Raw genomic sequence first — 15,182 nt, 5'->3', positions numbered from 1 at the left:
AGTGTGAGGATCTGCTCCAGCTGCTGCTGGCCCAACCCTGGGGAGAGCATGGAGATCACTGCCCGCTCCCATCACTTGCACCTGCAGCCCCCTGCCAGCCTGGGTACCACGATGCAGGCACCAGCCCAAACCGAGCCTCCCATGGCTGAAGCCCCTTGTTAGTGTTCTGCCAGCTCAAGTGCTGAGCAATGCCTGATGATACCCAAATCTCCAGCCCTTGCAGGATCTGCAGGGACTAGGGGGGTTATGGCCACCTGAAAGCCAGGGAATGAGCATGGAAGAGGCTTACCTATCCCAGGCTGGGCAGCAGTCAGCCAGGCCAGTGGAAGATGCTCTTCCATGTCATTTTCCCCCTTCTTGCCTAGCCTTCCCAAGCACTGTGAGCATGAAATACCACACACACAACCCTCTGCCGGAAGGCACTTGGGCTCTGGGCTCTGATACTTACTTTTGCCTGAGTACATCTATCACAGCCATCATGCAGCACACAAGACATACACCAGCCAGACACGGGGTCACAAGGGTGCTTGAAACCAGTCAAGCAATTTCTGTTTATTTCTTAAAAAAAAAAAAAAAAAGGAAAAAAGAAAAAAAAATGCTAAAAAAAAAATCAACCCCCAAACCCCACCGAATTAAAAAAGAAATCAACCCCATAATGGTGAAAGTATAGATACGGCATTTACATGGCTACATCTATCTTCTGCTGACCCCCCCACCCTCCCACAGTAATGTAGATTTATACACACTTACATAATATAGCGAGACAGACAAACGAATGGGCTTTGAGAGCCTGCGGGGTGCAGGGAGGACCTCCAGCCTGCCAAGGATGTGCTGAGCTGCAAGGACCTCACAGCACCCGGTTCTTCTGCCCCCAGCCATGGTGATGCCCCTCCTTGCTGCTGCACTGGTGGTGGGAAGGAGGGAGGTTGGTCTTTGGCTGCTGGAGTGATGTGCCCTGTGGCCAAGCTCAGGGTACGAAGCCTCCTGGCTGCCCTCCTCCTCCTCCTCACGAGGTAGTCGGGGAGTTTGGCCACATTGGTTGTGTGAGGTACAGAGAGGAGGCACAGCCTGGCAGAGGGCACATATTGGATGGGGGGCAAAGCCCTGCCAGCCCATGGCTCTCAGCATCTTCCTGATAGGAGCCATTGTCCAGCCTGTGGTCCCTTTGCAGACAGAAGAGTGGTAGGAAGGGGTAAGGCTGCAGGTGTTAGCACCCTGCTGAGGGTCATCCCCTACTCGGGCACTCACCTGCCTCCTTGGAAGCTCTTTGGGAACAAGGGAGCAATCCTGTCACACACTCAATGAGCCAAATACAGTACTTGTGTCAGCAAAATGAAGCACTACCAGTTCTGAGGTTCAGTCTGGGAAGGAAAGCAGAAATAGCCCTCATTTGGTATGGAAGCCACAGAAACAGCATTGTCCCTCCTGAGGAAAGCTGGGGACAGCGAGGTCTCTGAGACAGAGAAAGGAGAGACACTTCTGAGATTAAAAAGCCATTCAGAAAAGAGAGAACAAGGACACAGTGCCACTGGAAAGGATGCATAGCCCTTCCAGCCTGCTGTGTGATACTGCCAGAGCGGATGGGGACACAGCTCCAGCCCCCTCCCCAGATACAGCAGGGGCTGGACTGGGCTACTGCCAGCTCTGGCTTAACTCATCCTGTCCCCATTCCTTTCCAAAGCAAAAGGGATTTACTGGAGCAAGAGATGTGCAGAGACAAGGCATCATTGTTCCCCCAACCCACCCTGCAGCTCTCCTGGGAGCACATCAACACCTCGCAATGTGCCACGCAAAGAAATTTGTTATTGGATTGGGTTGCAAATGTATTGCTTATTGCCAGCTCAGGTGAGTCAGCCTGATCAGGGGCTGATGTGCCACCAGAGAAAACTGGAAGTGGGAGGAAGAGGAATTAGCTGCAGACTGGGGTGAATGAATTCCCACGGTTAAACAAAAACCTTGGGGCTTCTGGATATGAGGCTGGACTGGGATGGTCAGGGCTTCTCTATCTGATAAAGCAGGACTGGGACAAACTGCCCCATCACCCTCCCAAAATGAGCCTGGCCTGAAGCTCCACCATTTTCATTCGGTACACAGACAGAAATACCTTCAACTCCACATTTCCAGAGAAGAAAATAGGGGACAGAGAAGGCAGTGAGCATCTGGGGGAGTGGAGAACACTCCTTCCATTCTGCCAGCTTCAAATTAAAGGGAAAACTATAATTTTCAGCAGCAAAACAATGTGGCTGCAGCGCTCAACACTTGCAATTAGACTAGAAAGGTCAATAGGGCTTGGTCAACAAGAAACCCACAGAAGCACTGGGTTTAAAGCTCCTCTGGAGAGAGAAATGTGGCCCTAAATCTGCAAGTAGCCAAATACAGAGGGAAGAAAGCAGCACTGGGGAACAACAGCTCATCTACGCTCAATCCTCCTGCTAGGACAAGCAACACTGTGGGCAAGATTAGGCTGCGCAGGCAGGAACGGCAGCATGGAAAAACCCCAGGCTCTGCTTGCCCTGAAGACCCTCAACAGCCCAGCAAGCATGGTGAAAGCAAAGTACCTGAAAGACAGGCGGATGAGTGAGAAACAAGGCAGGGAGCCCCTGAGCGCCAGACACACCTCACAACTGGTTGTGACGAGGAGCTGAACTCCACATGCTGCATTGCACTTGATAATATCAGCACCTACTAAAGGACCCACCTCCTGGCTGCTGCCCGCCAGCCTGGGAAGCTCTGTGGGTCATGGAAACGGGTGGTCCCCTGTTAGTCCAACAGGCAGGGCAGTCTGCGTGGGAATGAAAGCAAAGCATCCTTTAGCCACGGCTTCTGCGGTCATTTTGGTCCTCTGTGCCTTGCATAGTATTCTTCAGCTACCAGAGCAAAACACCTCGTTTGGTTGTGATACTGCAAGGGAGAAGCCTGCATAGTGTCCTGGATCAGCACAGAGAGGACCTGTTGTATATGCGTGTGTGTGTGCATGTGTGCATTTGTCTGTGGTTTTTTATCACCAGGAGGATGTTGAAGTTAACACTTGTCGTTTTAGAGCAGGGAAGGACCAAGGGACAGCCCCATGGCATGCACAGTGGGGAGCAAGTAACAGGGGGTGAGGGCAACACCTGTGCCTGCATGTGCACACACAGCTACAGGGACCCCATCCTCAGCAATCATTCCTCCTTTTTGCCGTGCTCCCTATGGCTCTGCTGCACACCTGGACTAAGCAATGTGACCTACAACATCTGGCCATGACCCTGAGCCCCAGAGAAGGCAAGTCCTTTTACACAACCAGATTTCCCTGGCTGGTACCATTCCACAGCCCGTGCAGGTGGAACAATGTCTACCAAGGTCCATCTCCCCAGCACAGGGAACCATGGTAGCCATTGTATGCCACAAAGATTGGCCAGAGCAACTCTGGCTGCTCCAGGAGATGTGGGGAGGAGGGCGAATGGAAGCACACAGGTGGGGAGGGAAGGCTGAGCTGCTTCCTCCATGCTGCCACCAATGGGCACCAGCCGGGATGCGTGGGATCTCGAGCATTATCTTTTGTTTAAAGCCAGCCTCATGGAAAACTATAAATTAATCTGCTAATTAAATACTCAGGTGAGAGACCAGGGAACCTCTGGCTGTGCAAGCAGAAGAGCAGCTATGGCTTCTTCCGCAGGTAATTGGAAGGGATCCAGCCCTCCCAGCACGGCCCCCCAGTCAGGACCTTACAAAACCACCAGCCGCTGCTGTTCTTCTCGCAAACTTCAAACAAAGTCCCTTCTTTGAAGCTGTTGGTCTCCTCGTCGCCTTCAAAGTCTGCCACTGCCACATACAGAGCTTCCCTGGTGATGTCCGGACTGGAGACAGGGGCTGAGGTCCTCTCCTTGCCTTCCCCTCTCTCCACTGGCTTGGATATGACCTTTGGGCTTATGCTGCTTTTTACTTTGGCTTCGTCTTGGATGGAGGCAGAGAGGAACGGTTTGGCTTTTGGGGGAACCAGCATGGGTCTCCCCGGCACTGGGGATGACCTGATTTCGGGTGCTTCCCTTGCTGGGACCCTCAGCTCTGCTGTGGGGACAGAGGCAGGACCCCCTGTTTTCTTAGGAGGGGGTGGTCTGCGAGGCGGCACCACGGGGCGCTGTGGTGGGGGCTCTCTGGCACCCAGGGGGTTTGCTGGGCCCAGGGGGGGTTTGGGCAGCACCTCTTTAGTGGTGTGGCTGTCCGGTCTGGGCAGGAGTTTGCTCTCCATGCTTGGTCTCTCCTGAAACCTTCCAGAAGGCTCTGAAGAGGCCATGGCGTTACTGAAGGAGCTTTCGCCGGCAGTGGTGTCCTGCTCGGAGGGTTTCTCTGGACACTTTGCAGGTCTAAGCTTGCTCCGCAGGTTGCAGATGTCCAGTTTATCATCAGCTGGTGCTGGGTCAGTCCTGGGGGCTGCAGCGGGTTTTGGCCTGATCTGAGGTCTTGACTTCAAGAATGGATTCTGGGTGATGGGCTCAGGCTTGTCCTCCACAGGCTCAGGTTTTGGCTTCGTTGGCTTGACAATGGGCCGGAGGTTTGGCTTCTTCACCTCCTTGGCTGACACCTTATGTCCACATTCCAGTCCCATTTCGTTTTTCAGTTGGAAGAGTTTGCCCTTCTCTGGTTTGATCTCTGGCTTCTTCATGTCCTTAGGGGCTGCTGACTGCTTGGGTGGAATCATGGGCAAAATCATGCCTGGGGGCTTGGGGGGCGGCCTCTGCCTCTCCAGTAACTCCCCTTCTGATTTAATGATGGACTCCTTCCTGGGTGGCAGGCTGGGCTTCTCCTCTGTGTCACGGTCCGAGATCTCCTCATAGCCACCAGCAAAGGCTAGGTCCCCACTCTCGGGACCCTCCTTCCCCTTCCAGTCTTTGGCCCACTTCCCACCACAGTCCATACCGTTAGGAGGAGCCTCCGGTAGCGGACGGCATGGTCCTGTTGCTTCCTCACTGGTGCTGCTGTCAGCCACGGCATCCCCAAGCCGGATCTGAGCCATCTCGCTGGGAAGCGGAGCCAGGAAATTTGGCCTGGATGCGTTGCTGGTTTTCTTGTACTTATCGATGAATGTGGCAGGGGCCCAGCCTTCCTTCTCCTCAATCTGAATGTACCACCAGCCGCTCAGGTTCTTCTCAATAACCTGCCAAGGGGAAAGGAAATCTTAGACGTCCATTCAGGAGTGCTCTCTGCACAAAGGGGGATGCTCAGTGTCTCTGAACTGATGTCAGGGTGGCCCATGGCCCCGGTGCCTCTCTATCCAAAAGCCATATAATCACAGCATGGGTTATCCTCATGAGAGGGGAACCTGGTAACAGCCTCTGGCAGGGAAAGGGACCTGCGTGCCATGGGACTGAGGAACGTCATCGCCACGTCGCGGAGCTGCCGCTGAACTGTCCCTGTCCCGGGATGCCGGGTACCAGTGGTGGCCACTGCGCGGCACTGTTGCAGCGACCAACCGGCAGCGATGCAGCGCGGACCAGACACCGCCAGGCACGGTTTGGCCTTTGTGTGCTCCACAAGTGGGGCTGGGACCTGAGAGGAGCGCACTGGGGCAGCCGTGAAGAGAAAATCCTCTTAGGGATGCCCAGCGTACGTTTTGAAAAGCAAAATCACATCTGCAGGAGGAATTCTGCCAGCAGAAAGCAATTCGGGAAGGGCTTTTGACTTTAACCTGGCCTAACTAAGGAAAAAAGCACAATCCCTACCCCCATTTGTGCTGTGGTTTTAATTTCGACTGGCTTAGACAAGACCGCACCCACACACTTTCACGACAGGAGGACAGGAGACCACCAAGAGCACTATGGACTCCAAAGTCTTGTGAGCTCATACAGGTGTCTCTCCCTCTTTCAGAGAGCCCTGGGATATTAACAGTCCACAGAGGCAATCACATGCATCACCATGCCCCGTTTCCACCCAGAATACCGTGGTGAGCAGATCTTCCCTGCCTGGAAAGGGACCGCCTGCCCGAAACAGGCTCCAGAGCAATGGGAGTCAGGAGCGCTGCACTGATGTGAAGACATGAGAAGACTTAACAGTCTTACCTCTACTTTCATTCCTGCCTGGAAGCTGATGCCATCAGGGATGGTGGTCTGGAAGTCAGCGATGGTGTAATATTCCTCTTCCACTTGAGGAGGGACAGGAGGTTTGGGCAGATTCAAACCACGTGGCTATGACAAGAGAAAAGAAAACACATCAGCATGTTTCTACAGCAGGTGTGATACAACATCCACACAGGCCACCAGCCTGCAGAGACCCAAGACAGCGCAGCCAGGCCAGGGACATCTGCTATGCCCATGCAGCATCCTCACCAACACAAACAAGCAAACCACTTCCAGGCTGAGCAGAAAACTGCCCAGCACCAGAGCTCTTGCTGGCAGCAGTCACCCTCCCCAGAGGGAGGGAGCCAGCCTGCAGCCTCCCACTGGCAACCCAGCCCTGCAGAACAGACTGGCCAGAAGTTCCTTTAAAGACCACGTGCAAAGAGAGGAGCCTTAAGACATCAGGGAGGCAGCGTGCGTACTCCAGCCTTGACCAGAGCACAGCGCACGGTACAGGGACAAAATCCCAGGCAAAGAATAACCAGTGACCAGAGCTCCTTTCAGTGCTCCTCTGACTCCCATTGCCATTGTTGCTCTCTTACATCAACTGGCACTTACTATGGTGAGATCTCGGCGAGGAGGGGGTCTCTGCCTCATCTTTGGTGACTCTGTGAAAGAAGAATTTCAGATGCTGTTGAATTTCTGGCTTTTGGTCTCACGTGTGTTCAAAACACACAAGTGACAATGAAAAAAGAAAGGCAAGGGCCAACCTGACCCATGGGCAAGGAAGCCGAAGGAGGAATCTCTCTGCCCTGAGTACCACAGGTCACCCAGGTTTTGAGGGTGTCCCACGGGAAGAGGAGCCAGCTTTGCACCATCAGGTGCTGCTGGGAAACACAGCTGAGGTGACCATGTGTACTGGCTTTTTCATTGCAGGCCTGACCCAGAAAATATGGCTTCCAGAAGGGTAAAAATGCCCCAGCTTCTGAGAGGAGAGGATCTCTGGATCCCCATCCCATTTGCTGATGCTCAGCAGGTCCCAGGGCAGCACTGTCCCTGTGCAATGCCACCTCCAGACCTTGCTGCAGAACCCACAGCACCTACAAGCTTTTGCCTCCCTCACACCCCCTTACATCGCTAAAAAGCCTACAGGAAAGGCTATACTTGCACCCCAGCCACCAGTGGCCTCCTCCTGACCAGCCACTTACTGCGTCGGATGTCAGCGTTGGGCAGGGGACGGCTGTCAAATCTCCCATCCCTTTGGCCAGCAAGCACATCCTTCTCTCTGCTTGCCAGGACTTGTTGCCGGGAGATGCCATCCAGGTCCAAGGCACAGGAATGGGTGGAAGAGCCTGACCCCAGCTTCTGCGAGAACATCTCTCCACTCCCCTTTTTGAGGTAGGAGGCAGGGGCCCAGCCTTCTTGGCCCTGGTACCTGTGGTGGCAACAATGGCAGTGTCACTGCACTGAGCCTCTGTGCTGGACTGGGACCATGAGTCCTTTCTCAGAGGAGGAGCCCATTGCGCTCCAGTGGTGTTGAGACATTGGCCATCTCCTGGGCTGAGCTCAGAGCAAACGTTGACTGAAGATGCTACATGATCTGGGCAGAACGAGCTTGTCATGCCTCATGGCACAGACCTGGAGAGCTCCAGCCATGACTAACTCTCCTATGCAAGCTGGCCACAGCCAGCGGGCCAAAGGCTGGGAATGGCACAAAGCCTCATTTCCTTTTTGCCTCAGCAATGGCACTAGTTCAGGAATGATACTGGCTGAGGAAGCAGAGTGGAAAACCAGAGGGCTGCTGCTAGGATTGATGTACCTGGTCTTTAGAGAAGCACAAACCTCTGCCTGCACACCAGCAGCCTGGGTCCCTTCCCTGCTCTAAATCTGCACTGTTCAGCAGAGAAACCAGCCCCGTGATGCGATTGAAACCCCACATCCACAGTGTCCTGCCATGCTAAAGGGTCCTGCCCCAGTGGCAGAACCTCTCCCCGCTGGCTGGGCTGCAACCCCTATGTTCAGATGGCACCAGCTACTGGGAAGTTGCCTTCGGAGCTCTTGTGGCAGCCCTCCTCCACTTAAAAAGTCAGTGGATGTTTTTCTGGGGCTCTGCTGCTGCCAAGACCACAGGTTCAATGCAAGGTTAAGAAAATTGCAGCATGTGCTCCCACCCTGCCCGAGTCCGGCTGTTTGCAAGACCACAGATAAGAGAAAATGAGCCTCCAGCAGAACACAAGTATCAGCTCAGCATGGTCTGGAGTCTCTGGCCTCAGCACACCCTGCACACAGCAAACCTGGCCCAGACAATGGCCCTTCTCTTCTCACCTCCTAACACAGTCAGAAGATCCAGCCTGCCTCTGGAACGCTCACTGCTTTTCCTACCAGCAGCACATGATGTAACACTAATGCCCTCACACCGGTTCCCTTTGCACTGCTGTGATGCAGTCCACCTCCCAGCACAGGAAATTAGGGGATTTTAAAGATGTTCGGCCACAGCTATGGTTGGCTGAAGTCCTGAAAGTCAACTAGCTTTAGTTTGGAGGGATGGAGAGAAATGAGTTCTGGTTCTCTGCCCTTCCCTAGACTTGCCTTTGGACTGTACATCCCATGTGCTTTGCACAGCCCCAGCTGCAGTGCCAGGGAAGAACAAGAGCTAGGGACATACCTGATTTTCCACCAGCCCTCCAGGTTCTTCTGGATCACCACAACCACAGCCCCTTTGTCCAGGTTCATTTCATCCTGGTCTCTTGCGGTATATGGGTAAATAACGGTGTACTTCTCCTCTGTTGGAAAGAAAGTGCAGTTTCACAGAGATATTGTTTTATGGAAACCCGGACTCGGTCGAACAATGGTTAAAAGTGATTTATATAAATGACAATTCTTGTAATATAGGTGCAAACACACAGAGATACACAACCGTTTGGAAGAGAAATGTCAGTGAAATGTACTTCAAAACAAACCCAGATGCATTTGGAAACGTAAACTTTGGGGAGCTAGTCTGGCCCAAAGAAATTGTCTAGAACAGTTCCTCCTCTCCCTTTAGACTAAAGACTACCTTTTATATGACAGCTCTCCTTTCACCTGCTCTTTAAGAAGCCCTTCCATGCTTCCATTTCAGTTTAGATTTATCTCTTAGCGTGTTTAAAGAACTGTCACCTATACAGGCAAATAAATCCCACGTCCATCACGGAGTAACCCCACACATACTGTGCTCTCATGCACAGTTCTCAAACTGCTCTACAATGGCAGGTCTACATGAATTTCCCTGTTCAACATCTGAGTCCCCCAAGACACTTGTCAAAGCCATGTGGTGAGCCTGGAGAAGAGTTTGATGTCCTGTCCGCTAGACCAAATGATGGCAAGCAGGGACATGGATGATTTTCCCTTCAAGAGGAAGGGAAACATCCTAACAGCCATGCAGATAACACGTCAGACGAACAGGTTCATCCATCCACCCCTCACCTTGTCCTGGTCTCTCTGGAAGAAACCAAGGAAAGCAATTGCCTGTGCTTATGCAGTGTCACAAGAGGGTGAAGACCATTTTGGGAAATGTCTGCCTCCAAACCCCACACTTCTGGAAATTCACGTATCCACACCAAGCAGGTTTCCTGGATTTCCCTCCTTGGAGCAGCATGGCCCTCAAAGGGCCCTATTTCCCACTCCCTTCAAGCACAGGAGTCAAAGCAGAAAATGTCCTGTTACACCCAGCAGGCTTTTCTCCTCCTGACCCCATCTGAGCCACCAATCCAAGGATCACAGCTCAGAGGAGTTACTTCTACAGGAACTAAGGCAGTTCAACAGCAAGTTGCAAGAAGTCTGCACACGTCAGGGGAAAGAAGAAACTCCAGCCTCTGTCCTCAAAACAAGCCTCAGAGAGTGTGAAGGAGCAGCTGGTAGAGATGGACATGAGTGGGCCTAATAGCAGGCTGAGGGGCATGTATGGTAGGCGTTGAGCACTGACACAAGCAGGGTTCATCACATGCAAAGCAAACAAACAGGCATGCAGACATGGTTCCAAGCACAAAACACCGGAGCCAAACAAGTCTCTGTAAAGTCCACCTTGACCCCATCCACTGGTGTACAAGTCCCCAAGAGTCCGACGGCGGCCAACGTGCCTGGGCAGAGACCAGTATCTCCATGGGACTGGGAAGAGCATGTTGGGGAAGCAGGAGAAGGACAAGAGAGGACATAAGGAGGTGGCACTTCAGGTCCAAGAGGAGACAGGTCTGACACCAGAGAGTGGCACAGAGACTGTACTCACCTGGAGACCCCTCCCCAGCCTCAGCCCCCTCCCACCTCCATCTCCAGGGGCATTTCAGATTTGCTCTGAGCAAAGGCTACAACCTTGCTATTCTCACAAGGTGATCTCTGTGTGTTCTTTGTCCTGCATGGGTTTAGAAGACACATGAATTCTCCTAGGACCTGAGCTTTGCTCCTTCTCCACTGCAGGACAAACAGCTCCTAAAGGAGGCACTGGGATAGCAGAACCTGGAGGTGGCACCTTCAGCCCCTGTGTGGGGAACAGAAAGGCCAGCAGATACACCACCAGTGTCCAGCTGCCCCACTCCTGCTGCAGCATTGGAGCAGAGCACTGGATGGGCAGAGCCATCATGGGCAGACAGGTCTGAACAGCACGTATGGGCTTGTCCTTCCTTGGGCTCATGTCCTGCCCAGGTCAGGGAGGGCTAAGCAGTCCTGTGAGCAGCTCGGTGCAGATCAGCAGGAAGAAGCTGGGGCAGACGTCTCCAGCACCTTCTTACCTTCCTCGGACTGCATGGAGAACTCATCCTGGACACCATCCTGGGCCTCCAGGCAGGTCGCTGGCACCCAGCCTTGCTCCTCCAACGTGCTCACAAACCACCAGCCTGAGAAGAAAAAAGCAGACAGCTCAGCCCAGGGCTCCCACCACCCAAAGCCTCACTCCAAACCACCACCCTTGGGGGTTTTTGCCTACATGGGAAGCTGGGGTGACCAAAAAGCAACAGAGCCAAGCACTATCCGACAGGGAGCACAGACAGCACCACAGGAGAATCACAGCTGAGTAACATCTAAAGGTACGGTGCCCTCCCCATGAAGAATGGGAGAGGCTCTGAGAAACAAACAGCTCCAGCCACCACGTTTGCTCTCCTTTTTTTTCCCCCCTTTGTGGCTCATTTTGCTCAGTCTGGGTCAGCAAGCCCGGGCTGATTAGCAGAGATGAGTCCCCTGTCTGTGAATCAATAGCTGACTCCTGCTGCGCTCTCTCCTTCTTTACATTTGTGGAAACAGCAGATTTTAAAAGCTAAGAGCAAAGGCAGGCTTAAAACATGAGCTCTCCCAGCGGAAACCCAGCCAGCTCCAGAGCGGCCACAAGCAATTCTGGGCCACCCTGGGTGTCCAATCAAAATAGATGTGTGCTCCTCAGTGATTAAAAGCACAAGCTATTTGTGTCTTGGGGGGGGAAATAAAGAACCTCACCAGTGAGTCATTTAGAAAGACAACTAGATTGTCGGGGAGGGAATCAGCAGCTATCTGCATGGAAGGGAAAACCAGGCTGACAGGGATAAATAAATCATTTGCCATAGCTTTTGAATTGGCTCCTCTAATAGGCTTCACTTGCTTCAGGGTTGCTTTTATTTTCCTCATTCCCCAACATAGCTGCGGGTGCAACCAATGCTCTGGGGACCAGCTTTCTGGAGTTCTAAAATCTATGTTCATGATTTATGTTTAAACCCCCATAAGCAACTCCTGTTAACTTCAGGGAATGAATTCCCCTTTTCAACAAACTCCAGAGGTTGGGCCCAGGACATGACTTGAGCCCTTTGCAGAGGTTAAGAGCAAGTTTAAGCTCTGAAGTAAGCAAATAGCTCAGCTGCCTGCCCTGCTTCACTGCCGGGTGCTTCATTGTGCTTAGAGGCAAGAATTGTGAATGCACAATGGGGCCTTTCACTGGGCACTATGAGAATGTCCCCCTATCAATAAAATAAGCCTGCCAACTCCAGGAATGGCTTTTGTCCTCAGCATCCATTGGCTGGGTGCTTCAGCATAAGGAAGCATAAAGCAGAGGTTTTCAAAGATGGATGGCGCCTGGTGTTCAGCACAGGGATAAGACCTTTCCTTTAGAGACAGCCCTGAAGCCTTGTCTGTGCTCATACAGCCTGCAGCTGCCTACACATCCTACCTCAGCTGACCATCCAAGGACATCCCTGTGAGGTGCCTGAAGGCTGTTTTGCTTAAGGACCTATCAGGAAAACACTAACAACGCAGGATTACTATTCCTTCCCTTGCTGTGCAACACAGTAGACCCAAAGCCCTCTGCCAAGCCAAACCCTCTGTACCTGATTCATTTTTCTCAATGATATCCACCAACTGGCCCACGCACAAGCTGATCTCGGAGCTCTCCTGCTTCTGGTAGTCCGCCACCACGACATACTGCTCCAGCACCAAGGGGTCAACCGATGCAGAGTCAGCTCCTGCACAGGGGGGACAAGAACCAACCCGTGTGCCAGGGTCAGCACGAGCTCCTGAGAGCATGGACCACCGCTCCCGAGCACCTGCTGGCCTGCAAGCAGCTCCAGGACACCCTGGGGACCCCAGCGTGAGAGATGTGAGCCAGAGACTTGGGCAGAGTGAGGAGGAGAGACCAAACCAGCAGCCAGGTGAGATGGGTACAACCAGGTGAGACTTTTCACTTGCTACCCACCTTCCTGCTCACAGACAGAGCTGTCCAAGCAGCCCCACCACCGCCACAGATGCACACAGCAGCCTGGACCCTGCTGTCAGACACCAAGGGGACTCAGGGCAGTCGTCTGTGCGCTGGCATCAGCTGTCCCAGTGCACGGAGCAGTTCAGATCCCAACTCAACAGGCACACAACCTGCAGCAAGTTTTGCAGGTCCTGGCTAAAGAGCCTGGACACCCAGGTGAAGGGATGTTTGTAAGACAGGGCAGCATCCCCCTGTTACCATTATCCTTATGTACTTCAGTCACCTTCCCACAGCTTGCCAGCAAGGTTTGCACTCTTGTTATTTGCTCCGCTAACTCTGCTCAGCTCCTCCTGCTGAGATCAAAATTTAACATCAGAAAATACTAAAAAAGTACCCCAAAGGGGAGCAAACTGGCAAGATACACAGGGAGCAAAGCTTTTCTCCGCCCAAGAAAAGCCCGACATCCGGAGGAGAGAGGGATGCTGCGGTCCCGGCTGCACCGAGCCCGTGCAGGCTGCGGGTGGCACTGCGAGCTAAGGCCAGCGACACCCGGGAGCACCGCCAGCCGCTGCTCGGCAGGGGACCAGCAGCGAGGCACTGCAGGGCTCGGCTGGCTTGTATTATGTAGGCACATCTTCATTTGTGAGAGTGCTCAGGATACAGATGCACACCCTTCACTTGGTGATGCTCGCTATGTCAGAGCCGCAACAGAGGATTCCACTCGCATCAGTCACTACTTAAGAAACATGGACTCAAGTTTGACCCTATACACCCAGCAAAGCCACCCTTTTCCCATACTTGCACCAAGGCTTGTGGTGTGCAGAAAGACCATAAAGTGACCGAGGGCTTTGCACGCTAACATAGCACACTCTGAGTGTGCTCAGTGCTAAGCCCAGCCTATTCAGCCCCACCAAGCTTGGTGTTCAGTCAGCTCAGTCTCCTGCTAAACAAACTCTGGCTACCCAGAGGTTACTCTGGTTACACATAACACCACCAGCACTTGTTCCATCTGCCTCCATAAGCCTCCAAGGAGCAAAAAGTTATCAGAAACTCTTGCCCATGACTCCTCTCCACTCCGAGCCCTGGCTCTGGCCTCCAACCCAGCACTTTAGCTTGCAGCTTCACAACCTGTCAGACGAGGACACTATTACATTACCCTGTTCTCCCCAGGTGCAGTAAGAATTAATCAATACCTGCCAAGTGCTTTGGAAATAGGACAGTGTTAATTATTATAGCACCAGTGATCAAGAGTCACACACCTGATCATGGGTGTTAAGTTGTATGTACAGGGGCTGTGCACGTACTCTGAGGAGAGAGCCTCAAGCTTTGGGTTGGGGCGGAAATCACTTCTGACCCAGCCCTCTAGCTGCTATAGCACAGCAGATGTACAGGACAGTTCCCTCCCAGTCTCTGAACGGTGTGAAATTACACAGAGAGTGGTAGTCCCTTGGGACAGTTAGGTGAAACACAGCAAAGAAATTCAGGCTACGTTATCAGGAGCATGTTTCTATGGCAAGTGCACCTACCCTGCAAGAGGACCCAACACATGAGAGGACTCAGCCTGACAAAAGGTCTTTCTCATGGGGAAACTTACTGCAGAGCATAGGTTCACCAGTAGGAAACCTAGAGTGGCACACTCATCCCAGAAGGGTATGAGTAGAGATGGACAAGATCTAGCAGGTCTTGCATCAATGCTAGGATGCTCCACTGCCTCACACAGTTCTCCTGTGCACAGGGGTCACAAGCTCTCAAACTGGTTCTGAGAAAGAAAGACCACAACAAAGATTTAAATGAACAATGTATCTTCAGGGCAGTCTTATTTAAAGGAAAGAGGCAAATTGTCCATGTTATTCTGCTATAAACAGCCCTCTGCAGAGTTCCAGGTGAGCTGGCCAAGTGCAGAGGATCTGTTACCACTAATGAAAGCTTCCTCTGTACTAAAACCCAGAGGTGGGGCACCAGACAGAATTAAAAATAGCCCTCTAAAGTGAATGGTGGATGCTAGGACTATCTGTTCTACTAGCTCAATTAAAGGTTTGTGCTTAAAGTGATCAGAGGATCTATTCAACCCCCTCGAGAAGAATAACAGCTACAGGAAGAGAGAAGTACTCTCTTTTCTGCCTCCCTCACTATAATTACACTCATTGCTCTGAGGCTATTTGTAGTTTCAGCAGGCAATTCTGGATGCTCCAATGTACCTATTAAACCAACAACAGAAGTTGTAATCTGAGCTTGGAGGAAGATGTAGGAGTTAATTTCAGGAGCATCTTCACCTGGCATAATCATCCTCAACCACAAAACCCACACTCAAATAAACAACAAAACATCCTATATATGGACAGACTTGGGTCTCTTAAAAATAGCAATGGTGTAAACCTTACCACCTAAGATGAGAGACAGTACTAAAGCTCTGCAGCTGGGGAGCAGAGGAAGCGTACAGTCCAGGGCCCACAAGAGAGTGAGTT

The 15,182-nt window shown here is 52.4% G+C and overlaps 1 protein-coding gene across 2 annotated transcripts in view; it reads right to left on the bottom strand.

Moving 5' to 3' along the window:
* Window positions 1–534: 534 nt before the first annotated feature.
* Window positions 535–15,182, bottom strand: part of SH3PXD2B (SH3 and PX domains 2B) — a 73,426-nt gene continuing 58,778 nt past the window's right edge. For both annotated transcript variants that reach the window (XM_065690339.1, XM_065690340.1), the window contains 7 exons: window positions 12,350–12,484; window positions 10,793–10,897; window positions 8,698–8,815; window positions 7,241–7,467; window positions 6,651–6,700; window positions 6,036–6,161; window positions 535–5,134 (listed from right to left, as the gene is read on the bottom strand). In XM_065690339.1, the coding sequence (XP_065546411.1) occupies window positions 3,638–5,134; window positions 6,036–6,161; window positions 6,651–6,700; window positions 7,241–7,467; window positions 8,698–8,815; window positions 10,793–10,897; window positions 12,350–12,484 (2,258 nt within the window). In that variant the 3' untranslated portion in view covers window positions 535–3,637. The remainder of the gene's footprint in view (window positions 5,135–6,035; window positions 6,162–6,650; window positions 6,701–7,240; window positions 7,468–8,697; window positions 8,816–10,792; window positions 10,898–12,349; window positions 12,485–15,182) is intronic.

This window comes from Lathamus discolor, chromosome 10, assembly GCF_037157495.1.
Source record: "Lathamus discolor isolate bLatDis1 chromosome 10, bLatDis1.hap1, whole genome shotgun sequence".
Taxonomy (NCBI): domain Eukaryota; kingdom Metazoa; phylum Chordata; class Aves; order Psittaciformes; family Psittacidae; genus Lathamus; species Lathamus discolor.
The sequence above is the reverse complement of the archived record's forward strand: the minus strand, read 5'-3'. Positions and strand labels throughout refer to the sequence as shown.